Below are 25,664 nucleotides of genomic sequence, written 5' to 3' on the forward strand. Positions count from 1 at the left end.
CCAAGAGCATTTACAAATAGTGAAAAATGTATTTACAAAAAGCAATATTAAAACCACAAGAATGAATTCATTGTCTCTGTTCTCAGTTCTGTTGCGAGTTCTTGTATTTTATTTTTCTGATAGCGATGAGAAATATTAGATTCCTTGAGCACTGAAAGGTGCACCAAGCTTCCCAGGTATCCCAATGAAGGATGAGGAACGGGTCCATTTTTCTGGGAAAACCTGATACTCTTTGTCAGTGTTGAGTTATGTAGCCTGGGGGAGGGTGGAGGGGATCGGGTGGAGGGGTGGAGGGGATCAGGTGCACTTTTCAAGCATTTCAAGGTGCATTTCCATGCTTTCCCAGCCCCTTCCAGCTGTGGTAAACTCCATATTTGTACCAATCCAATGGTCAGTATTCAGTCTACTTATGATGTCACTTGTTCATCACATTAAATGAGATGTTATTGTCCTCTAAACAACCAACATGATGTTTGGAGACAGCTTTTTACAGAAGGACCACAAATGAAAGGAAAACTAATTCCACTAACAGATCCACAGAAATATAATCACCAACTATTTTCATCATCTGTTCATCATCAAAAGTCATTTTTCATAAAGAAATGTCAGGAAATGCTGTTTTCAGTCCCTCAGATATGGAGATCTTCTTTTCTCTGTTCTATCATAGATGTCATCACATACAACACACATTTCAAGACCTTTATTCTACATCCAAGCACTTTTTCAAACCTTGAAAACACCACACTAAAATTCAAATTCTTCTAACTTTTCAGGCAGCTATGACCAAAATATATATGTGTGTTGGTTCCCATAGTTACATGTCTGCGACTGGCACAAGATAAGGTACGTTTTCACCAAAAAATGTCTGTGGAGACAAAATGTTGTAAATATTATATAATATTGACTCGAGCACTGAAGATTCCGTGCCATTCACACGCATTATAACATCTGAAACTTCACCAAACTCAAACTGCGATATCGGGAAAACCGTATGCACCATCAACATGAAAGTTTGACCCAATAAAGTCCACAGTCTTGTGAACGTTTTAAATGTTTAACCACGTTTCAAACTTCAAATATGGTGGACTTGTGTAGTCCTGAAGTCAAAGCAAAATCAAAGAAAACATTTTAAAGAGCAGCGGTTACCATGGAAACCTGAAAGTTCTTTTCTTTTTTCTACGGAATGTGCTTTGATGTCTTTGATGTCTGGTGACATCACGGGATTTCCCCAGCTCGAGTGTATAAATAAAGACGGGGAACAGACTTCAGTGTGGAGATATTGGAGTTTGGAGAGTAACGAGACCTTCTGAGAGATAGTGAATTTTTGAACTTTGAACAACTTTGTGAGAGGATCGAAATTTTATTATCGGCGACAGCCAGTTTACATTTTACCATCCTTGTAAACCATCACCCCAGCAGCCAAGATGCAGCGGGGCAACTACAACAACAGGAGGCCTCAATACCAACCGAACCCCAGGAGGGAGCTTCAGAGAGACCACGAGGAACTCAAGTTCTCTCACAGCATCCTCCAGAAAAAGTTCCAAAAGCTGCAGGAGGAGATTCAGACCCTCAAGCCCTTAGAGAACGTGAACAAAAAACTGCACTCATCCAGCCAGGAGCTGGTGTCTATGCTCCAGACTGCCCGGGTGGACAACCTGGACCTCCAAGATGAGTTAGCTCTGCTGAAAGAAGAGCTCCAGCAGAAGACCATGGACCAGGAGCTGGTGAAGGAGGCCCTTGAAGAAAAGGTCTCATCCAACCAGGAGCTGGTGTCTAGCCTCCAGACTGCCGAGGAGGACAACCAGGGCCTCCGAGCTGAGTTAGCTCTGCTGAAAGTAGAGCTCCAGCAGAAGACCCTGGACCAGGAGCTGGTGAAGGAGGCCCTTGAAGAAAAGGTCTCATCCAACCAGGAGCTGGCGTCTAGCCTCCAGACTGCTGAGGAGGGCAACCAGGGCCTCCAAGCTGAGTTAGCTCTGCTGAAAGTAGAGCTCCAGCAGAAGACCCTGGACCAGGAGCTGGTGAAGGAGGCCCTTGAAGAAAAGGTCTCATCCAACCAGGAGCTGGCGTCTAGCCTCCAGACTGCTGAGGAGGGCAACCAGGGCCTCCAAGCTGAGTTAGCTCTGCTGAAAGAAGAGCTCCAGCAGAAGACCCTGGACCAGGAGCTGGTGAATCCCCTCCAGACTGCTAAGGAGGACAATCAGGTCCTCCCAACTGAGCTTCTCCCAGTCACAGAGGAGCTCCAGGATGACAGACTGGAGGAGGGTCTTGTGGAGCTGCCGGAGGAGGTACAAATCTCCGAGGAGCAGCTCCCCAAGAAAAAGAAATCTCTTTTCAAGAGGTTCAGACACTACATCGGTCTGTGCAAGAAGCGCTGAGCCGGTGCCGTGTCCTCCAGAGGGGAGAAGGGAAAAAAAGGGTGGCACAGTTAGTTCTACTGTGCTGCGTGGGTTTTTCTCCGGGCGCTCCGGTTTCCTCCCACTACCAACCAATTTGGCCTTAAATTACTAATATTATCCCCCTCCCCCTTGAGGTTTTACTCCGGGAGCTCCGGTTTCCTCAACAACAAAAAAAACCTCTTCGGGAACCATCACCTTAACGCGGTGGAGAGGTTTGCGTGTCCCTATGACCCTGAGGGCTGTGTTGTCTGGAGCTTTGTGCTCCTTCGGGTTTCCCATGGCAAATTGGTCTCAGGTGAGGGGCCAGACTAAGAATGGTTCAAAAGACCCTATGAAAAATCAAGAATAGAGAGGGACGTTTTTTCTGGAGGCGTGCTCCTAAGCATGGCCGCTGTGTTTTTCTTTCTCATCATAGCGATTAGTCTACAGCTAAGTTCGCTAAGGTAGAATGTGTGTAATGAGAGAGTGTTATCTTACTCTTACTTTAAGTGATAATTGATTAATTGATACGCTTTGTTGAAAGACTGTGGTCCACGGAGCTACGTAGTTAACATGCAACTCTCCAGACTGCTATGGGATAGCACACATGCTAATGTTGTGCTAGTGCTTCATGGCGGGACTGTGACGAACAGATCCAGGTTCAGCGTGGGTGAGTGAGCACGGCATCGGACACAGCATCGCCAAAGTTTCGCAAAACCTCACAACTCATCCACAAACAGGTCTGCAACGGGGGTTTGTTATTTTCTTCGCCGGCTGTTGTATTATTATTTTTGTGTGGGCCCACACTTGTTTCTTAAGTAGCCTTATTTTACCTTACATACATAACTATTTTGATTGTGTGAATAAATAATTCATTCATTTTAATTCATGATTCCCTTTGTATCAAGTTAATACATATGTCACGGTTCTGCCAGGACAGTGGGAGGGATTTTTGTGTTTTCTGTGTTGTGTGTTTTCCCTTGTCTGTCTTCCCCCTCCTTTTCCCTCTCACTCTCCAGCCGCTCTGGGGGGTGTGGCCGGTGGGCGTGCCGGCAGCAGAGGACCAAGCGGGCACACCTGATGCCAATCATCAAATCACCAGCAGACTATTTAAACCTGGCGTCCTCATCACTCCGGTGCCAGATTATTTCGTCCCTACAGTGATGTGTGAAGCTCTGATCTTCGTCTCCGCAAACAGTGCTTTCTCCTGCCTAGTCGTAATCTCTACTAACGCCTTTTTTGTGACTTCGCTCTCCAGAAGGACTCCAGCGTTCTCCCGTTGGACTCATCCCTGCCTGCCAGTCCCCCTGCTTGCTCGTCACCTCAGCAGTCCTCTGCTAACCAGCGCAAATGGACACGTCACCCGCACCAGCCTGCAGCACCATTCATTTCTGGTTACAATAAACATCTTAAACCTGCCTTCTGCCTCTGGTCTCTCAGTCCGGGTCCAATAGACAAAAACCTAACAACATAGTGATTACAAGTTAATAAAAGTGTTTAAAAGCAGAGGTACACTGTATATTAATGTGTAGTTTGTTAGTTTATTGTCCCCTTGGATACATTTCTTCTCAGTTTCATGTACATTTCATGACATACAGGGCTGGCATATATCATAACATACAAACATGTAGGCACTTCACATATATGACACCAGACATTTAAGGCACATTTGACATCGATAACAACAGACATTTAGGCCACTGGGTATGTTTGCAATGTATTTGTTGTTTGCAGAATTTAAACCAGCTCATAGATTTTTTTATAACTGTCAGTGTTAGCCAGATGCGTAGCGATGCATTATCTTTGTTTATCCGGTTTGTTTGCTTGCTTCCACGGCTGCAACACTCTTGAAGCTTCATGTTCAAATTTTGAAATTGCTCTTGTCCTCGACCTCCCGCTTGCCCTTTGATTTGCTTCTTCTCAAAGATATGAAGTTGTTTGCACAGATTTCCTGCCCTTCAGCCGCCTAACGTCTGCTCTCTGATTTTCTTTGAGCAACCGTCCCGTCGAAGGCGTGTTTTTCAATTAAGTTTCCTTAACACATCAGTCAGTTTATGATTGAATACAGATAATGTATTACATAAGAATCCAATACGACCACAAAGCATCTGTGTGATTTTTAAATACAATCTTTCGTCTGAAGAACGTCGTTGTGAATTCATTATTCAAGAGTAATATTTTTGCTTCGGGACATTGATTTATTGGATTATTTCACTCGTTCTGCTCCGTCTGCTTTTCCCGCCCGGCTGCACGTCTCTTCTGCACGCTCCATGCTTTCCTGCTACGCAGTCGTCTGCATGACATCGTGCTCCGGCGAGACTCGGGACTCACTTCACTGAACAGAATAATAGACTTTGCTCGTGTTTCACGTAACCAAGTTAGAGATCAGCAGGTTCGTGATGATTCCGGCAGCCAGGAGGAGTAACATGCCGGCCAGAGCCAGACCCCGACGCAGGACCAGAGTCCTGTGAGCGAGCCACCCCCCCTCCTCCGCTGGTTTTACTACTGGTTCCGCCTCCACGTGAACCAGGTCCACGGTGTCCGTTGGGCCTTGTGAGGTCCCTCGAGGATCTGGGTCCAAGCCTGGACACACAAATGTGACTTTAATGCTTTTCATTGAAAAACATTTGTGTTTACTCTAAATATTTACATTCAAATATTCTTATTATAAGTTATTAATATTTTATGTCAGGTTATTTTTAGGTTCATGCATCAATATAGAGCCAGAAGTTAGCTTGCAAATCACAATTACGCAACTTATGCTAATTTTTGTTTGGAAGAATGGATGTTTGTGACTACTTTAGCGATGGTCAGAACTAATATAATATATTCATCATAATAATATAAATGATTCATTATTATTAATATTACATTCTTAATATGTAATACATGTTCACAGCCAATTACTGAACATTATTGATGTAATTAAGAGTTGCTAATTACATTTTTGAGATAAAAAATTATGTTTAGTTGATTTTGTTGTTGATGAATTATTAGTTACAATTTTAATTTTAAGTTAAGTCACATCTGCATGTTGCACCTCCTTAAATGTGACAACTTTTTTTTATATGTAAACAAAATTATTTTGTGTTTTTTTTTAAACTTTTTTTACTCTACAGTTCATGTATCCTTTTAGCAATGTACCACCATTAAAGTACATTTCCTATCGTCTAAACCGGCTCCTGAGGAATAATATCTAATTTCTCCTGCTGCACAAGAGAAATGTTATGTTTTCTTCTCTGGCAGTATAACAATCTTACCCGTGTCTGTGGAGCTCCCACAAACTCCCGCTCGGATCTGAGCCTGGAACAAAAAAACAAACATATATATGAACGTTTATTCACAAAGAAGCAGTCTCAGGCCATTTAAAACAGGAAGATTTACATACTGACCTCGGCTGTTGCTTTCATCCAGTTCATTCTTGTCAGGTAGAAAATCAGGAATGAGGACTGCAGAGCCACGCAGGTAAACAAGCCTATCCACAGTCCTGAGGGAAACAAAAGGTTTTTACATCTTTAGCTTCAGCGGTCCATCTCTCACAAAAAAGACAAAAAGATGGTGTAAATTTTACCCTTGATTCCTAATTTGGCTGCAAACATCAGTGGCACTCCGATGGGAAAACCAACACCGTAATAGGCCAAAATGTTGCAAACAGCCCCAATCTTCTGTTTGCCTGCTCCTCTTATGATGCCTCCCGAGGCGGCCTGGTCAAACAGGATTGTGTGTTTTATAAATGCAATAACACATGGATGGATGTTAATTCCCCAGATACTTACTGATATGGCATCCAGGAGCATGAATGAAGCATATAAAGCCATAACATCAGCAACCCGTTCCCTGATTTGTCTGAAAGGAGAGAGACTCAACATTTAAAGTCCGACACCGTAAGTGAGGTGGAGAAATCGTGATTATAATCAATAGAAAGATTCAAATAGACAGGCATGGATAGTACTACCAAGTTTGCTGCCGTATTCATGCCTAGATGATGTTATTTTAAGTGTTGGTGGAGCAGCTACAATGCTAATATAGCCTAGCACCCAGACTCCATTCAGAAAACAACCATTTTAAAAGTTGTTTACTTGCCATCTTGCAGTCAGACCTCACAAACCACAACTTCAGACTTTTTACAAATTGTCGCCATTATGTAGTTATTTCAGCTTCCTTTTTTATCAGTTTGTTGCAATTTAAAAAAAATAAAAACATTTATTTTGGGCCATACAGCTGTAGTAAACCAGCCGATGTGTGTGTTGCTTAGATACAGTGAACTCAGCTCGGTGAAAGGGAGGAGGAATCAGTAATCTGCCATGAATCACAGTGACGCTGAGCATTTCGCTTGAGTTAATATGTAAAAGAATATGTAGGCAAAGTTCAAAGTGTTTTCTGCGAAGGCAATAAATGACATAATGGTGAAAGGTCGTCACCTCTGCCAGACTTACACTGACTCTGGGTTTTTTCAGGTAATGAAAACAGTTGTGGTTAGTTAAAGGTGTACTCACTCGTCATCTGTAAAGATATAGGAGACGTGGTCCTTCAGGCTCCCCATCAGAATAGACAGACATATAGAGACCGACACTGTGGTAAAGAGTGACAGATTTCATTTCCCACCATCACGCAAATTCAACGTGACTTATATTCAACGACAGCTGGCCAATGAGTACACAAAGCTTGAGGTCGAGAGCTCTCTAATGTCTGAGCTTCTCCCGTACTGTACCGTGTTAACATTCCTGCTGACCTGCACAGAACATGGTTAGCTTAGCAGACAGCTTGGCCTGCGCTGTGTCTCCGGCTCCCAAAGCGTTTCCAACTCTCACGTTGCCCGCTATACTGATACCCATGGGGAACTAATAACAAAAAAAATGAAGTATTAATATACTGTGGGATTCCATTCAGAATCATTTTGGGAGAGACAAAAAAGCTTACCATGAACGCCACATTTGCGAGTTCATATACGATCGATTGAGCTCCGAGTTCCACCTCACCTATCAGACCTGTCGACGACAAACGGCGGTTAAGATTTCATGCTTTAGAAACGATACACCGAGTGGCTCGATGACATCACCTGCTAGGAAGCCTCCAATCTCGTACGTCCACCACTCGACGCACATCATGAGCATGCTGGGGACGGCCAGGTGGATGTAGGAGCCCCAGTCCTCAAGGCACTCTCTAGTCCAGCCTGCGTGGTAAATATGGCTCGATTTTTATCTCAGCAATCAGATTTGACTCAGGCTTTTAATTTGAAATCGGCTACAACATCATTACATTTCTTGAATGAACACAAAAGCAAAAAAGAGAATGAAATAGAACTCAAGAACTGGTGAAGACCTGCAAAATGGGTATAAACTTAGCCTCATATAAATATGGAAGATGTTTTATTCTGGAAGGACGATAGAGAAATGTTACATTTCCTCCATAAGTCGAAGAAAAAAACCCAGACTCCATACAGAAAACAACCATTTTACCACTTGCAGACAGACCTCACAAACTATCACTTCTGACTTTTTACAAATCATCTTCATTATGTAGTTATTTCGGCATCTTTTTATATCCGTTTATTGCAATTAAATCATAGCAAAATTGTTTATTTTGGGTTCATGTCGCTGTAGTAAACCAGCCGATGTGTGTCTTGCTTAGATAGAGTGAATACAGCTCGGTGAAAGGAATCAGTAATCTGGCATCAATCACAATGACACTGAGCATTTAGCTCAAGTTAATATTTAAAAGAATATGTAGGCAAAGTTCACCATTTCCTGTGTAGGCAATACAAATAAATAACCATTAAAAAACAACATGTATGAATATATGCACTCACCCCCCCAGGTGGCCTTGTGGAGACCTTTCCACACGATATAAACGTAGAGAATTATAGCCATGGAGAACTGGGAGACGGTGTTGGCGACAGCAGAACCTCTGTGAAGAGCAATGATACTGATTATGTGATCCAAGCGAAGAGTGTTATTGAAAGAGTCGATAGGAAATACTCACGCAACTCCCATGTTTAATACGTAGAGGAAGATGTAGTTGATGAGAGCATTAAGAAGATTGACGATACAGCCTGTGATGACCTGCGGCCATATGATGCCCTGAAGGAGAGGAGATCATATTATTCTTATTATGAACTGTATTTAATTAGTGGACAAGCTAACTGCATTGGTAGCGTGGTAGCGACCTGTCTATCAGCAGGTAGCCCCGCCCCCTAAAGCATCCCCTGCTTTCTGGTCTGGTGGACTCTAAATGGACCATAATGTACTAAATGAACATCATGCTGGATTGAAGAAGACTTGAAACTAGAGATTGAGACCATAAACTCATGTTTACAATGTTTACTGAGATAATACATCAAGAGAGAAGTAGGACCATTTTCTCATAGACTTCTATACAACCAGAGAGGAGTCGCCCCCTGGTGGCCAGCAGAGAGAAGTAGGACCATTTTCTCATAGACTTCTATACAACCAGAGAGGAGTCGCCCCCTGGTGGCCAGCAGAGAGAAGTAGGACCATTTTCTCATAGACTTCTATACAACCAGAGAGGAGTCGCCCCCTGGTGGCCAGCAGAGAAGTAGGACCATTTTCTCATAGACTTCTATACAACCAGAGAGGAGTCGCCCCCTGGTGGCCAGCAGAGAGAAGTAGGACCATTTTCTCATAGACTTCTATACAACCAGAGAGGTGTCGCCCCCTGGTGGCCAGCAGAGAGAAGTAGGACCATTTTCTCATAGACTTCTATACAACCAGAGAGGAGTCGCCCCCTGGTGGCCAGCAGAGAGAAGGCAAGTTTAAGGCGCCTCAGCTTTGACTTCACTTTTCAGAACTGAACGGTTGCTGCCTGCTTGGGATGTAGAATTTTGGACTCAGCACCCGGACAGGAAAGATGATGAAAGAATGATTTACAAAATATAATAATGGAACCTTACCTGGTTTTGCAGATATCTTGTTTCTAACGAATACATGAATGTGGCCTGAATAAAACAGAGAAAATATAATTTTTTTAACTGCTTATACCTTACTCAGAGCTCCCTATCCCAGCATGCACTTGGGCAAAGTGTAACAAGTGAGTTTCATACTGAGAGATTTTTTTAAATACTCACAGGGAGTGCTGGCATGAAGATATTCACGTACAGCTGAGACAACCTGGAGAGAGATAATCAACATCAACGTGAAGAACACATGGTTTAACTATTATAAAATGCATAAGGAGACAGGTGAGCTGTGAGACAGCTTACCTGGCCACCTCGGGCTCCTGTCTCACTGCCAACAGAATGGGCTCGGTGTTGACGAGGATCGCCCAGCAGGGGAAACACGCCAGTAACAGGATGAGGATCGCTCGCTGCACGACGACCCCGACTCTCAGGAGGTTACGGCCCCCGAACGTCTAGAACCAGAGTGGTTTTTGACCATACTTGTTATATAAAATAATATATATATACTGTATATATATATATATGGTAATACCTGAGAAATCAGCGTATCACATGCTGAAGCCAAACCAGATCCGATGGATATACCTGTAACATTAATAACCTGTGGATATAAGATTGGGAGGTTGTTATGTTCTGTTGCTTTATGAGACGTTCACTGTTATATAACTATAAATGTATAAATGTAAAATACTCACGGCGATGGCCAGAGACACGCCCGCCAGCTCCGTCCTCCCCAGGTGGCCACAGAAAATAGTGCTGACCAAACTCACTGCAAACACCATGAACTGGGCCATGACCTGATGAGGGAAGGACATTTGTTCGAGACTTATTTTTGCTGCGTACATCAGCGTGATAATGCAAAAGATGTGTTTTTTTCTGGCCCTGTTACTTCCTTTTTTCCTTATCCTTCCCTTAATTGTTTAGTCAATCGTAGTGAATTTCTATTATCTGGATTATCGGAAATATCGTCACACGTGACTTGGAAAAAAAATGTAGCTATCATTAATGACTTCATGATAATATTATTTAAGATTGTTTGTTTTCACTGTAACGGATGTTCACGATTGAAAAAACATGTCTTATCTGTATATTTGTTATTCCAGTATGTTTAAGATGCCATTTTAAGAGTTTCATGGATTAAATCAGGAAATTAAATTCTCTATCATCTCATGTGCCTTTTTGGATTGTAACATAATAATAATATTGTAATAAATTAATTAAAACAAATCTGATGAGTAAAATCCAAATGAATAATAAGTAGTTGAGACAACAATGGGATATTACTTGATTAGTATCTGATACATGTTTTGTTTTGACTTGAACCTGATCTAAAGAAGAATTAATTGTCCAATAACTACATGTTTTATTTATCTGACATTACATATAAAGTGTATACTCACCACTGGTCCGGCCAGTTTAGACAACTCTTTTACTTCTGTCTTGAAACCAACAGGGACCAACATGCGGATCCGCTTTATGAGAAAACATTCCGTCCATGAGGGACGAGGTGAGCCCCGGGTGCTGGTCTCCATGGTTCCGGGGGTTCGGTGGGGGGTTCAGGTGACTGTCGCTGCTCTGGTCCCCGCTGTGTGTTGCCTTCAGGGTCCGCTCTGCTCAGCCGAGTGTTGCAGTCTCTGTGCGAGAAGTTACTCATATCCTGCCTGTGAGTCAGCTGGTCAGCAGGTGTTACGGCGAAGTGTGTTCCCCCGTGGAATGATGCCCCCCTCGCTTGTTACAATGCGCCCGTGGATGTCTCCGTGGTTCAGGCCGGGGGAAGCATGCGGACCGGGAACTGTATTTGGCGCAACACCAGCAATACCAAGGTTGACGTATGGACACATGACCGGCCGAACTTTAGGCTGATCATGTGTCACTAAAACGTGAGTCAGACACGTGATCTCTTTACCATTTCAAAGCTGACGGAGAGAGATATCGACTTTCAGTTTCTCCATCGATCGGAGCCGAACGAGTTCGATCACGTATCTAATGAGATCACCGGGATCTCCCGCTGAAAATAAATCTATTGTTTGTATAAGAAAATAATCATATTTAAATACATTTAATATATAAATACATTTAATTAATTGTCCTGCAAATAAATTAATATTGAATAAATATATTTTTTAAAGTATAATAATTATAATCAATTCTAATGTTATATCATATTATATAATACAATTGACACATTTTAAAAGATTGAAATACTTTCTTTCTGATTTAATTTGACATAATTTTTTCATGCCTGTAGAAATATTTGTACTTCCCTCCATTTCTGCTGTTAGTGCCGCATATGTAACAACAGAGGGCGCCATTTCCCAACAACACGTACAAACTGATTAGACTGTAGCTCTTCACAAACGTGTTAAATGCCAGATTGTATTTCAAGGTCTTTACTTTAACAAATCACATCATAAATGAACAAAATAACATGAATGATTAATCACTAAAACTTTACACTGAAGAGATTATTCATTTTATCTCTAAATATCCTTAATTTCTCTATTAAATTATTATTATTTTATTAATATAACTGGTCAATTATTAATAAAAATTCTTATGTAAATAACTGTTTTAGAAAAATGTTTACATTTCATTAATGACTTGTTTACCTTTTGTTAAAGGTTAATAATGAGTCACTGGAATTTTTAGACCCACTAAGAGCACGATCCATTAAATGGCCCCTTAATAATCACCTGAAATTGTGCTTAAATTAACAATTTTAAATCTTTGTGACGTTATTTTTCTCTTGATGTACATAAAATGATTGTTTATTTATATAAGAAGTCAGAATTTAGATGGTTGTTTAGAAAAGGACAATATAATACTCCTATAATGCAATAACACTATTGTTACATGTGAGTTACAGGTGTGTGTATGTCCTTTCTGTTTTCTTCAACGACGTGATTGGTTCTCTCAGTGTATGTTTGTGATTGCTTCACCTTGAATGTGTTTCTGCGGTGGAGATTGTGGACGTGGTGAGTTCAGGGACCCAAACATTTTGCAACATGGAGGTAATTTATTTTGCATAAACTCACTCAGGGTTATTGGTTGGTGCCACAAGTGTATTTGCTTTGTGAAGCCTGTTTTTGTAGATAATTAAGTCCTTAAGGCCTTCTTTTTGTTTAGTTCATTATTATGAGATAATAATTAGTAAGGCCTTTGTTTTCTTCATTTCAATTTCTTTGATTCTGTCCTCTCGGTCTGAAGGAAAGACACTTAGAGGCAGATCCTCTTCTTTCACCAAAATGTCCTTTTTTAATATGCATGACAAAAACAGGCAGCTTTGAAACAGCTGTAAATGTTTCATCCAAGCAGTCCTATTGAGGACTTCACAAAGGGACACAATAGCAGGGTGGCGCTGCTTTAGCCTCTTATTACACCTAAAAATTGCCTTTTTTTTGCGAGTAAAGCGGCGCGACGAACACATGGTCTGTGGTTGCACGCTCCGATGATGAGTCATCCCTCTCTGCTGCTTTGGAAACATGTGTGGTACACGCAAAGGAGAGGAAGAGGAGGAGGAGCACAAGGTGAGTCTAGATTAACCTTAAAGACGTGATGTTTGGGCCGCTGGTATGAGACTCGGCTCCATGTTCACAGTGTTTAAGATGGGTCGAGTCTGGTGTGTATGAATGGACTTTGGCCTTAAGAGTGCAAAAGAAAAGACCTTCTGTCCTCTTCTGGAGCCTTCAGCTCTTGGCCTGGCCTCTTGTCTGCAGTCTGATCAGACAGGCTGCGTATTGTCCTCAGGTGTAACTGATACAGGAAAGGTGGAGGTCCGGTGTGTCTGCATCCAAATAATACTCTCACAGTCGGCAGGAGGACGAGTCACACAATCTGCCCTTTGACCCTCTTGTTACCCGTAACATGTTATTTGAATCCCAAACTGGTGGTAATTTATTAATCTTTCTACGTGCTTACTCTGCAACCAGAAGGCTTTGTTTATAACAAGTTAAAGGAACAGTGTAGCATTTTATTCATATTAACCCTGTAAAGCCTGACCCATCAACAAATAACCAAGAAAATGCTTTTTTCTAAGATGTTTATTAAACCTTCTAACAAAATCCCCCCAAAAATGTATAATTGTGCATTTAAAAAAATGTGACATGATAACGCACCATATATACCTGCAGTATCACAGTTGACACACATTTTAATACGATTTAACTGTAATATAAACAGTTAATTGTTAAGTAATTATGAATTACTTCTATACTTATACACTATAACTTCTTGAAAATTGGCAAAGATTTTCCTGCCAAAAGTGTGTGGATGATTTATTGACAGAGGCAAAAAAAAGAAAAAAGAAGCCCTTTCACTGCCTGCAGTGGAATAATAATCCACTAGAGGGCAGAATACATGTATCAGGTCAAATACAACCGGTTTTTAAGGAAAGTATTGAACATGTTGATGAGATAGACGTCTCACAAACTTGATACAAATGGTTTTAAGTTAAATAATCCTTGAAAGCTTCATCGTAGGCAACTGTACGGAAGCGTATTGCATTCACTTGAGTAATTTTTTTTTGGTTTGTTTTTTGGAGTAATTATTTCTGTTTTTCTGAGTAATTTATTTCTTTGGTCTGTTTTTCGGAGTAATTTATTTCTTTGGTCTGTTTTTCTGAGTAATTTATTTCTTTGGTCTGTTTTTCGGAGTAATTAATTTTTTGGTCTGTTTTTCGGAGTAATTTTTGTTGGTCTGTTTTTCGGAGTACATTTTTTTTGTCTGTTTTTCTGAGTAATTTTTTTGGGGTCTGTTTTTCGGAGTAATTTTTTTCTGATTTTCTGAATATTTTTTTTTCTGAGTTTAGACAGCATTTGAAACAATAGACGCATTTATTCCTTTGTGAAAGCTCGATAATGGAGGCCAACATGACCGACTTGTTTAGTTTGATCAAGTTCTACTTTGATCTGGGATTAAGACACTGGGAGATAGTCCTGTCTTTGAGTCATATAGATGGTATTACCATAAGTGTATCCACTTTACGCAGGCACCTGAGGACTTTGCGGCTGAATAGCTGAAGATGGGGCATGTGTATGCAGGAGTCACTACAGGTCCATGGGAGTCACTTGCAGGTTGGAGGTTCTCGCGGGAGTTCGAAGTATCGCGATAATTCAGAAAAAAAATTACTCCGAAAAACAGAAAAAAAATTACCACGAAAAACAGAAAAAAAATTACCACGAAAAACAGAAAAAAAATTACCACGAAAAACAGAAAATAAATTACTCCGAAAAACAGGAAAAGAATTACTCAGAAAATCAGGAAAAATAATTAGTCAGAAAAACAACCAAACACAAAAAAATTACTCAGAAAAACAGACCAAAAAAAAATTACTCAGAAAAACAGACCACAGAAATAAATTACTCAGAAAAACAGGAATAATTACTCCAAAAAACAAACCCAAAAAAAAAATTACTCAAGTGAATACAATACGCTTCCGTACAACTGGACTTGCTTTAGGTTTTCAAAAAAACAGTCAAAAGAACGTGCAGCAAGGAGAATAATAACAACACACACAGAGGGAGAGCGACTTCATGCTCTCTTCTCAGGTAGAAGTTACTCTATTTGCTGCTACAATAATGCTCTGAATATCAAATTTAGCACCTTTTTAAGTTACCACAAGGAACTTTAAACTTATTAAATGTGTTTTTTGTGGTTACCCCCCCTCCCCCCCCCCCCTTGCAGGTTCAATCTCCTCACTGAAGCCTTTTCGTGTTTAAATATAGCCAATAATGGAGGCTCTGATACACGAGGATGTGTTTCAATTGGATAATGAGTGGGTGGCGTTGAGTCAGCAAAAAGGGAGAGAAAGGCACTGTAATTACATAAGCTTTTTTTCCCCTCTTCATCGGGAGCCAAGATCATAGTGATCTGAACTCCTCCGTGCACCCGAACCGCTCGTTAACCACTTTCAAAAACCCCGCAACCTTTATTTAATTGTCCAACTGGGAACCGAGGTCCAAACATTGTTGTGCTCCTTTTCATTTATTTCTCACACAATCCCACCAACATGGTTTTGGTTACAGCCATACATGCAGAGTCATGTGATTAATGACCTCGTGGTGATAATATATATATATATATATATATATACACAGGTTTGGGGTTGTAATAAAGTGCTCGAGGTCATGATGTCGCCTTGACCGTCGGCCCACATATCGTCTGGACGTGGAGACGATGACACAGAGTCATTAGGCGTGGCCTTTCAGCGTGGGATTACCGGGCTCTCCACACTGTGTTTACGGGATTATATTGGCTTTACGCACCAGACGAGAGGTCACTAAGCAAGAGGCATGAGAAATATATACGTGTTACACTTGAAAAACGGCAGGTAATAAGTCATGTGACGTTGAGAAAGAGCCGACTGGTGATGAAAGTGGGATCGTTTTGTTAGTCTTTATTTTGTCCTGCTTTATTTTACTTGTTTAAAAATAGTTGTTTGTTTAGTTGCTTTTGTAAAGCGCCTTAGAGCATCTGGAAAAGCACTATATAAAACTGATGTATTATTATTATTATTATTAATAATAAAAAAGGCCTCGGCCTTTAGTGGAAACTGTTAAAATCTCGCTGTGAAATCTGTTGCTTTAAATTTGAAACCAAGTGTTTCAATCTGACTTGATCTTGCTGGTTGAATAACATTGTATATATCGAAAACAAATCAATTAGTCAATACATGTTTATTATTAAAGCGCTGCATGTTTAGACAACGTAACAAGAAAGAAACATTAAAACTCGCTATATTGAAACACGTGTTTTATTTTTTTTTTATATTTGTCACGAACCAATGAAATATTGTTTTTAATTTAGTCCAAAAAGTCTTGAAATTGAAGAGAAATAAATGTAAACGTCCCATAAATACCTCTTTATTCCAGTTCAGACAGAATTCATTATTGGAGTGAGACATTTCACAACTGATCCAAATATAAAAACATTGTCTTTACAGGACAATATAATAAGTCAGAGTGTAGAAGGCAAGTCGGTTCATTGTTTTGCTGTTATGATACATTTCAAAGTTCAACTGATGCTGGAAGTGTAACAAACCACCAAACATCCTGATAAAGGCTGCAGGTCAACGCAGGGCTCCAAAGTTCATATTGACTTATGTCAATATTGTATATTTTAGCCAATATCTGTTATATCTCTATACGTCCCAACTGCTGGAGTTTGTTCCATTGAAGCTATTTAGAGAGACGTGATTTAACTTTACATATTTAACTCTGTAAACTAGTACAACTAGAAGTAACAACAGCACAATGTAAAAAAAAGTCTTGAATTAAATATTTTACTGAAGTGAAAGTACAGATTTCAGCAGCTGATTTGCCCGAGTCAGTGTTAGATTAACATTATCAGAACATATTAACACGTAAGCAGAATTTTAATGTCCTATCTGGTTAAAAAAAAACGGGATTTTCCCTCTGAAATGTAGTGAAGTAAAAGCAGAAGCTGCATAAAACATAAACCCACAAGTACCCCAAAATTGTACTGAAGTGCAAAGCTGCGTTCTTTTGTTATACCATTCATTTATCGCTATATAGATGTGGCTACACGCAGTTTTAAAAATAGACAGCACAGTGATTATATTATTATTATTGTCACAACCTTATGTATTTTTTTCTCTTGCACTTTGATGCTTTTAATGTTTTATGTAAAACGATTTGTTGCTCTATAAATAAACTCTCCGTATGAAAAGCCTTTCCTCGGCTGCTTATAAAATCTCCCTATTTAAGAATATAAATACTAACAGTTTATGATTTATGTGACGCTGTTCATGAGCGTAAAAAAAAAAATGTTTAGTTTCACTCTTCTTCCATTCCCACTCATATTCATCACCACTTTCTTTCAGACTGTCAATGAAAACCGGCCTTGGGGGGCCTTTGTTTCCTGTGCGGTCCCCCACCGTTTTGTCCCCGTGCTCTCGCTCTGACCGGTGGTCTTTGTCTGGCACCTGTGGATAGGGAGGGCAGGATGTGCGTGGATTCATCTCCTATGGCAGAACCAGGCTCAGAACCAGGCTCAGAACCGGGCGGGCTCAGAACCGGGCTCACACCCCGGTGGCGTTGGCCCAGGCGGGGAAGGAGTCCAGGTCGAACATGGCCTTCCCCCAGCTGTTGATGGCCAGCGTGATGCAGAGGATGCCGATGATGTTCATGACTATTCCTGTCCTGGCCTGATGGAGAAGACAAGCAATAGTTTTGGGATATATTGACACTATCTTTACCATTAAATATGAAGCTACAGCCAGCAGCAGGTTAGCGTAGCTTAGCATAATGGCTGGAGGCCGGAAGAAACAGCTAGCCTTGCTCAAAAGTACCTCTAAAACTGACTAATTAACACATTATATCTCATCAAAAACTATTAAAAAAACTTAGTGTAAAAGCATCAAGTGCAGGCTGAATATAAGCAGTGGACGTCGTCATGGTGATGTCACCCGTTGGTTTGTGGACTACGGTTTTGAAGCCTTCAAGTTCAGCACGTTGCCATCTTGGATTTTGTCTACCAGCGACTGGAAGTGACCATATTTGGATTGTGGAGGAGCGACGGGTGGATCTGACGAACATAAGCGATAGATCGGCACCCTTACCGGATCTGGATCCATCTGGATCTGGATCCATTTGGATTCTGGATCCATCTGGATTCTGGTGTGAGGCTGCTAAAAAAGTTAGCTTCATATTGTGATGAACAATATGGACATGTGTGCAGACACACACGTAATCTGGATGCACTGGACTTCAGCTCTCTGTACCACCTACTGCTGTAACATGTTATGTCAAATGTCACTAGGAAAAGGAAAAGTTATGTCAAATGAAAAATGCAATGAAAAGAAAAGATTCTGATTCTGATTCTATCCTGTGTGTAATGGGGGCGGGACTAGATAAGCCTTGGCTTCTCCCGCTTTCCCTTTCGGCCATGTGTATTTTTTTGTTACTATGTGAAAATGATGTGTGATGATGATTTAACTGACATGCCCGAAATAAACAAATAAATAAATAAATAAAATAAATAATTCAAGGTCAACTTTACAGCTAAAGTGTTGAAGTCATCTTAGTAGCTAACTAGCATTGGTAGCGACCTGTCAATCAGCAGGTAAGCCCCGCCCCCTAAAGCGTCCCCTGCTTTCTGGTCTGTTGGACTCTAGATGGACCATAATGTACTAAATGCTTCCATAATAATAGGTAGTGCTAACGTGCTACAGTGAGAAGCTAACTGCAGTGGTAGCGTGGTAGCGTGGTAGCGTGGTAGCGTGGTAGCGTGGTAGCGTTAACATACAAGGGCAACAGTTAACTTTAGACATCAAAACCTGACGTGAGGATGAGTCGCTGTTGTTTCCGCTTTAAAATAATTGCTTATTATTATGATCTTCTTTGAAAACATGCAGACATGAAAGGAAAAAAACATGAGCTCCAGCTATCCTGCTAACTTTGTAAAAGTTAAAAAAAAAAACAAGAAAAATGTTGCCGCCGCCGCCATACTCACCATGTCGGCGACTTTGAGGTATCCGTAGGAGAAGACGATGGCGTTGGGAGGCGTGGCGACGGGCAGCATGAAGGCGAAGGAGGCACTCAGGGTACAAGGCACCATGACGTACAGAGGATTGATTCCGATGGACTGAGACTGCAATAATCACACAGAAGGCTTCGACAGTCAGAGACGTGGGGGGGATGAAGAACAGAGGCCTCATCATAAAAATCCTCCATTCGGCTGTTTCTCTGTGACCGTAATCACCGACTGTGCGGCCTGAGAACTCTCATTAGGGTGTACTTAAGATGTAAGGCCTCGGTGCTGAGTCATGATATCAGGAATAGAAAAGGCTCCACATGTGTAACGATAATGGCACACCGCCCGAGATGCACAAAACATTACTCCGTGGAATTTGCTGCTCGACACAAGCGCACGGCAATTTCTGGTCCTCAAAATAAACAAAAAGGGGGGAGGCAGGCTGCAGGTCACCACGGCGACGGTGCAGATAATAAAGATTCACTCACATATAAAGTGATATCCTCACTTTTGTTTTCTATCTCTACTTTCACACGAGGGTCGGACCCCCGCACCCCCACCCCCGCCACCGTCTGAATAAACTCCGCTTGGCACCGTCATTCACAACCCCACCTCGGCGGTTCCCTCGAGTGTTGGAGCGGCGGGCACAGTGATGCCATTCTTCAGCGGGCAGCGGGGTGGGCACTATCACAAGGACACACTGGGATGAATTGGTGTGTTTGGCAGGTTATTAATGGGGAGGAGGGGGCCGTGGGAAGGGGAAGGGGGACCAAACACAATTCAGCCTGAATGACCAACTAGATGGGTAAACCAAACAAGGAGGGGGGGTGGGGGGGGATAGGCCGCCTCCCACTGGGAGTAGTTTCTATGCCGGACTCCAATTGGGGAAAAGAATTTACACTATGTAGCAATTCACCTTCCTGAACCCCTGATGCCATAATTATCTGTCTCCTGCAGTCTGGAGAGCCCGACTCTCTCCACACACACATTTCACTTTTTTTCTCACCATTGAGGCCAAGACAGGTAGGAAGAGCGTCGCCGTGGCGACGTTGCTGGTGCACTCGGTGAAGGTAGCAATCAGCAGGCACAGGATGATAGCAATCGCCCACGGAGGGATGTTTTGCAGGGGCGCCATTTGATCTCCAAGCCACTCAGAGAGTCCCGATTCCTGGAGGGAGACGACATAAACATATCCTGCCTATGAAAACGGTATTCAGCTACACAGCTGAGTTAACGTTTGCTCACTTAAAGGTTGGGTAGGTGATTCAATTCAGAAACTATTTCTGTTATATTACTTTAAATCATCGTAACATACCGATAGCAATGAATAAATTAAATGCTCTGACATAAAAAAATATGAAAAAATGTCATCTGTGGCTGTGGCAGGACTGTAAAGACCCCGTCCAATCAAAAACTCTCTAGTCTTTAACTGTGACTAATTCAAGTTTATGCATAATTTACAGGAAATCTGAATCAGGAGTATTTGCATCCATCCATCCATCCATCCATCCATCCATCTATCTAGCTGGATTACATTTCAGAACTAGATTAAATGGTAATACAGTGTTTTCTTTTGCAACTTTCAACACTTACTTCGCTGCCCTTGGCCAGAGCGAAGCCTCCGCCCAGCAGAAGCACGATGCCCCACGGCATCTTCTTCTGGGCAACTTTCCAGGTGAGCAGAGGTGGAGTCGGGCCAGCAGTTTGATGGGCTGCTGCAAATCCAATAAATTCAACGTCAGTAGTGAATCACGGCTCCGGGCCGGAGAGACACTTGGATTTAACCTTACGACGGCTCACCTGTGTCGAAGCTTTGATTCCTCCGCGAACAGAAACGCGGGAGTTTAGAGGGCAGGACGAAGAGGAGGACGGCGATGAAGATGGCCACCGTGGCGTCCGTCACATACCTGAGATGTGGAGTGAATATGTGAAAGTCTGCTTAAAGTTAAACATTTCCATCTATTTAATTGTCTTTTAAGTTCCTATCTATCAAAGAGTGAGTTAAAACGATGGCGGTTGGTCATGTGACCACTAATGAAAGTGCTTGTTGCTGCTTTGCCCATAAATAGGATCTCCGTATCTGTGATGACATTCACTCAAAATTCCAAATGAGTTTTAGCCTCTTATGCCAGTCAGCAGCGGTTGGTCTGCAGGTGGAGCTCCTCATGGAAGTATGCTGCGTATACTTGTAATCGGACATCAGTAACTTCCACCTGCTGAGTCAGGCTCCCTCTAGTCTAAAGTGTTTGGTACATTTCATTACTGCTGACTCACAATGGAGGATCAACAGCAGAGAAAGAAGACCGTTCAACTTCCAGTCCAAGAAAAACAACAAACTCATGGAAGTGAAGAAGGAAAGTCTTCAAGAAGCAAAGTGACCGTCAACGAGGGGAAACCAGGATCACAACTGACTTCAGTTTCAAAAGGAAACGCCTGCAGTTCCGTCTACCGCCAAAGAGGCCGCTACATACGAGTGAACGTTATTATTTTAAAGACGAACTCTGCTTTGGAGTTGAAGACGTGCGTGGCCCAGCCGGCGACGAAGCCCGGGTCCCTCGTGAACCACATGACCACCAGCAGCACGAAGAGGACCAGGACGTTGATCTCCCCGAAGGACATCGACCCGAGCCGGCGATGCTCCTCGCGGATCACGTTGTAGGCGGCGATCTCCTTCTCCGTCTTCACCGCCCCGCAGCCCCACGTCTTCTTAAAGCTGCAGGGAGATAAAAAAAAAAAGTCTTGATGTGGATTCAAGTCTCTGTCACTGCGATTAAGCTTTGAAACTGACTTGAAGCCCATGAAGACGAACTGCAGCCAGAGCCAGGCCAGCGTGAGCATGAGGATCATGTTGGGGAAGGCAAAGCCGAACCATGAGGCGAAGTTAATCACGTCTCCGTTCTGAGGAAAGAGTCTGAAAGGGAAAAACAACCAAAGGGGAGAGAGATCACAACAATACCAAGCTTTTTTAACCACATTTCTGTTTACTTTTCACATCTGTTTACATTTTGCACAATATACGACGTATTAGGGCCACTTTAGGGGGCAATATTCCACATAAAGTGGCAAAGTTTATTACGATGCTAACAACCCACATTTATGCTAGCTAACTTCCCATGAATGTACATTTATTTTTCTAATACTAAGGACCTTAACGCCTCGTTAAGGTCCTTAGGGTGATGATGTTGATGCTTATTGTTGCTTTTATTTATATGCATTCAAACTGTCATCTTATGGGTGTTAATTGTTCGGGCGGTTTGGCTAAGATGCTAGCGGTAGCTTTCACTTGTCATAGCCGATATAAACAAGTTGGTTCCACTAAGACTGGATGCTTGCCGTTGCTATGACAACAAATTTTCCACTTTACAAACTCGCAAATTTGCAACCTTTTTTCTCTGAATATTTGCCCCCCCTCTCTCGGCTACAATTCCTGCTCTTAATTGTATTGTTATTTTATCTCTACTTTATTTCATTGATGTTACTTTTACTGGAGACTCCTGTCCTTTTTGTTGCTGCTTCAAAAGTTGAGTTTGCCCTGAGACGTTTAAGTATTTAATTATGCCTTGCTATGCTTTGCATCGCTACCAAGTACAAGACAATAAAACCCTTGGAATCTTGAAGGGGAACACTCACTGGTTCATCTGGCCCTTGAGCACCAGATTGGGGCCGGTCCCCGTCAGCGTGGCGGTGCCTCCGATGCTGGCGGCGTAACAAACACACAAGGTCATCCCTTTACACATCTGACGCTGCTCTGCTGCATCCTTTTGCACGGCGGCCTCCACTGTGGCGTCCAAGAGAGTCACCACCACCGGGCCTTTGCACACGCAAACAATTCAAATAAATAACATGTAGTTTTATATGAATTCTTCTCCCTGCAGGTGAAGAAGGCCCACCTTGTCCTTCAGTCTGCTTCTCCGTCTGCGGAGGGGTTTTGCTGTCGGCCTCCGAGGTCTGGATCTGCTCCTCCGAGCTGAAGATCTGCGGGATCTCCGCCTCGCTGGTGTTCAGCTGCTGCAGCACGGCTTGGACGATGGGCACCATCATGGCCGTGGTCGCCGTGTTGCTGATCCACATGGACAAGAAGGCCGTCACGCCCATGAAGCCCAACATCAAACTGCCCGGAGGGATAAAAGGTCGGTAATAAAGATGAGAGACAAACATACTTTTACGATGGCAATAGTCCTTTATCTCTATCGGGGTGTTTTGAAGGCCTTGACTCCACTCACAGCGCCGGACGCACGCCGACGAGGAGCAGCACCCTCAAGGCGATCCGCTTGTGCAGGTTCCAGTGCTCCACGGCAACCGCCACCAGCAGCCCCCCCACAAACAGCAGGTTAGTGTCCTTCAGGTACTGCATGCACACCTGGATCACACACAAGGGAGACCTGTGTAATACAGAAACCACAAAACACTTCTGCAGCTGTTTGTTTGTTTTTTAAACTTACATCTTTGGATTGCATGATGCCGAACGCGGGGAAGAGGATGGCGGGCAGCAGGGCGGTGATGGCCAGCGGCAGGACCTCGGTGCACCAGTACACCGCCATCAGGATGATCACATAGGCACATTTTGCCTCCTGCATCACCATAAACAATCACAGTCACACAACACAAAACAGCAATCAATGAGCAGCCTGTTGCATCATTTTAATGGGGCGTTATGATGGTTCTAAAGGTTAAAGATAAGTGTTTCTGGTCACCTGCTTGAACATTTCACACTTCTGATGTATTTGTGAATATGTCATATTTGATTGCCCTGCAGCAACAACACATTTATTGCCTGGCTGCTTTAATAATTAATATAAAAACATGCTTTTGTCTCCTGGTCCTCTGGTGCCATTGTTCGTGTCCGCTGTGCATTTAAGTGTCTATCACAACACGGCTCAGCCTATATAGGGCCCCGCGTGCGTGTATCTGCGCGTCACGTGTGGCGACGTGGACTCGGTGTTTCCCACGCTGGCTGGACGACGTGGACCCCCTTCATGTTCACAACAAGCAGTTAAAATAACAGAGCGCCGGCGGGCGGGTTCACACGCGCACTCGGGCGCGCCGCCGCGTCAACAGGTGCACGAGAGAATCGGTGCAAAAACACATGCAAAAAATAAATGTGTCTTTAAACTGCATGAAATTTTTCCCTAAACTTAACATTAGTTTAAATACATCCCGATGGAGTGAATACTTGTTTTTAATCGCGATATCACCAAGAGGTGTCGCATTTCTCCACTTTTAACAATTTCATACTTTTATTATGTGTGTTTTAAATATATAAATCGGTTACATACCGGCGTCCCGATCACTAAAGGCAGCGGGAGAAGAAGAAACGGCGCAGAGGAGAGGATCAGCTCGTTCTTAACGCTGCGGAGATATTTGAAGAATGCCATCCTGAAGGAACACGGAGAAAAGAAGGCTTTCGGACCACGGATCGCGCTTTTGAGGCTCAGACGAGGGGAGGAGGGGGAGGGGGGGGGGGGGGGAGGGGGGAGAGTCCCACAGCATATAAAGGAGAGAGAGAGAGAGAGAGAGAGAGAGAGATGTGCTTGGGTGCTCACACCTAAACAAAAGAGCTGACTGATGGATTATTCTCAGACTTAACACAAAGGTTCTTCCAGATAATCAAACCTCCCTAATAAAGACTAATATCAGCTGAACTGCTGAGGCTGCTGTACTATTGATTGTATTGATTATCAGCTGATCATGACCTCCTTAGTGCAGTGCAAAGGAGTTTGACAGTTAAAGAACTTCTAGTGAGTTTATTGGTGTTTGAAGGGAGACAAGAAGACAGAAATGTAAAAAAAACCCTCTCTATCAACCTGCTGTGAGGACGTCTAAGTGCTGTGACATCATATATCAGCTTCTGTGAGGATCGTCATCAGGATTATCTTCATCATCAAGCCGGGTTTACAGCAGCTGAGGTGAGAAAGGGAGAAAACACCAGTTTAGAGAGTCTAAATACAGATTTAACGAGGTGGTGAGAGATGCTTAACACTCCCCTGTAGTGCAGCTTTGAAAGGCAAGGCGGTCCCGACACCACCACCACCACCACCCACCGTACCCCCATCCACCAGCCCCAAGATCTGGGACTCCCACCGTGGAGTCCTTCCGCTCATCAGCCAAGACCTCAAGTGGTATCAGAGCATCAGCTACGTCAACCACTGTGGCTCAGCAGAGGATTTGTACCTGCAGATTAATTTTGATAATGATGGTGCAAGTCTACACCTCCATCATCGAGTCCATCCTCACCTCCTCCATCACCGCCTGTACGCCGCTGCTAGTCAAAGACAAGAGCAGGCTGCACTACCTGTCAAATAGTACATCATTCATGAGTGTCTTTTTTATTTGCTGGTGATTTTGTAGTGAAACTGATTCCTGATTTCTGAATCTGTCACAATAACAGATGAACTGTGTCTCACACCGGTTTCTCCAGAAGCACTAATGCAATACAGTGAATCATGGCGAGACGTGGGCGGTGGTTTGAATCACTGCTGCTCCACCTTATTACGTTGGACCTGGTGGTTTGAAGTAATCCTCATCACCGCCTTTTGATTGAATCTGAAAACCATAAACAACATTTCAACATTTCTGAGTTTTATTTACTGAGTTCATGAGTCCAGATTCCCACCAAACAGACTACAGACATAGGATTATTATTGTTATTATTACTTTGCTGTAAACTCTAAATGCTGTTTGGATATAATGCTAAACTGAAGTCTTTCTAAATATATATCTATATAAAGAAAGTTGGTCTAAAATATATTAGAATCAATCAGTTGGAGCACGTAGACGTGACAAATCCCCGTCACGTTGATGTCACAATGACAGTCAAGGGTCAATGCAACGGCTGCTGGGAGATGAGCTGACCGTCTCCTCTTAAGGCAGCACGTTGTTGC

The 25,664-nt window shown here is 42.6% G+C and overlaps 2 protein-coding genes across 3 annotated transcripts; both read right to left on the minus strand.

The window, feature by feature from the left end:
* Nucleotides 1-7: 7 nt before the first annotated feature.
* slc47a3 (solute carrier family 47 member 3) lies at nt 8-10,900 on the minus strand. The gene is made up of 18 exons (XM_084018683.1): nt 10,692-10,900; nt 9,987-10,088; nt 9,824-9,892; nt 9,595-9,743; nt 9,460-9,502; nt 9,286-9,330; nt 8,358-8,455; nt 8,185-8,282; nt 7,435-7,548; nt 7,296-7,363; nt 7,108-7,216; nt 6,872-6,947; nt 6,152-6,221; nt 5,947-6,079; nt 5,768-5,862; nt 5,636-5,678; nt 4,221-4,958; nt 8-228 (listed from the first exon to the last, which is right to left on the minus strand). Exons 1-17 carry the CDS (start codon nt 10,821-10,823, stop codon nt 4,741-4,743), a joined length of 1,662 nt encoding a protein of 553 aa, XP_083874809.1. The 5' UTR covers nt 10,824-10,900; the 3' UTR covers nt 8-228; nt 4,221-4,740.
* A 5,357-nt stretch (nt 10,901-16,257) lies between these two features.
* Nucleotides 16,258-24,176, minus strand: slc13a5b (solute carrier family 13 member 5b). Of its 2 annotated transcripts, none has more exons than XM_084018691.1 (12): nt 24,060-24,176; nt 23,226-23,354; nt 23,007-23,143; nt 22,674-22,894; nt 22,414-22,594; nt 21,572-21,694; nt 21,284-21,496; nt 20,584-20,690; nt 20,377-20,495; nt 19,790-19,951; nt 18,763-18,900; nt 16,258-17,455 (listed from the first exon to the last, which is right to left on the minus strand). In XM_084018691.1, exons 1-12 carry the CDS (start codon nt 24,156-24,158, stop codon nt 17,330-17,332), a joined length of 1,755 nt encoding a protein of 584 aa, XP_083874817.1. In that variant the 5' UTR covers nt 24,159-24,176; the 3' UTR covers nt 16,258-17,329. The 2 variants fall into 2 exon arrangements, with proteins under 2 accessions (XP_083874817.1, XP_083874816.1); XM_084018690.1 differs by having other exon boundaries at nt 20,377-20,498.
* Between the last annotated feature and the right edge of the window lie 1,488 nt (nt 24,177-25,664).

The sequence above is a fragment of the Eutrigla gurnardus genome (assembly GCF_963514095.1).
Source record: "Eutrigla gurnardus genome assembly, chromosome: 10".
NCBI classification, from domain to species: domain Eukaryota; kingdom Metazoa; phylum Chordata; class Actinopteri; order Perciformes; family Triglidae; genus Eutrigla; species Eutrigla gurnardus.

What these genes read in the sequence shown, in the direction of transcription:
- slc13a5b (XM_084018690.1), bottom strand. Translation starts at nt 24,158, where the DNA reads ATGGCATTCTTCAAATATCTCCGCAGCGTTAAGAACGAGCTGATCCTC. An exon ending in CTTTAGTGATCGGGACGCCG is followed by an intron (nt 23,355 to 24,059) that starts GTATGTAACCGA and finishes ATGGTGATGCAG; the next exon opens with GAGGCAAAATGTGCCTATGT. An exon ending in CTCTGGCCAAGGGCAGCGAA is followed by an intron (nt 19,952 to 20,376) that starts GTAAGTGTTGAA and finishes GTCTCCCTCCAG; the next exon opens with GAATCGGGACTCTCTGAGTG.
- slc47a3 (XM_084018683.1), bottom strand. Translation starts at nt 10,823, where the DNA reads ATGGAGACCAGCACCCGGGGCTCACCTCGTCCCTCATGGACGGAATGT. An exon ending in CTAAACTGGCCGGACCAGTG is followed by an intron (nt 10,089 to 10,691) that starts GTGAGTATACAC and finishes TTCCCTCATCAG; the next exon opens with GTCATGGCCCAGTTCATGGT. An exon ending in GCTAACCATGTTCTGTGCAG is followed by an intron (nt 6,948 to 7,107) that starts GTCAGCAGGAAT and finishes TCTTTACCACAG; the next exon opens with TGTCGGTCTCTATATGTCTG.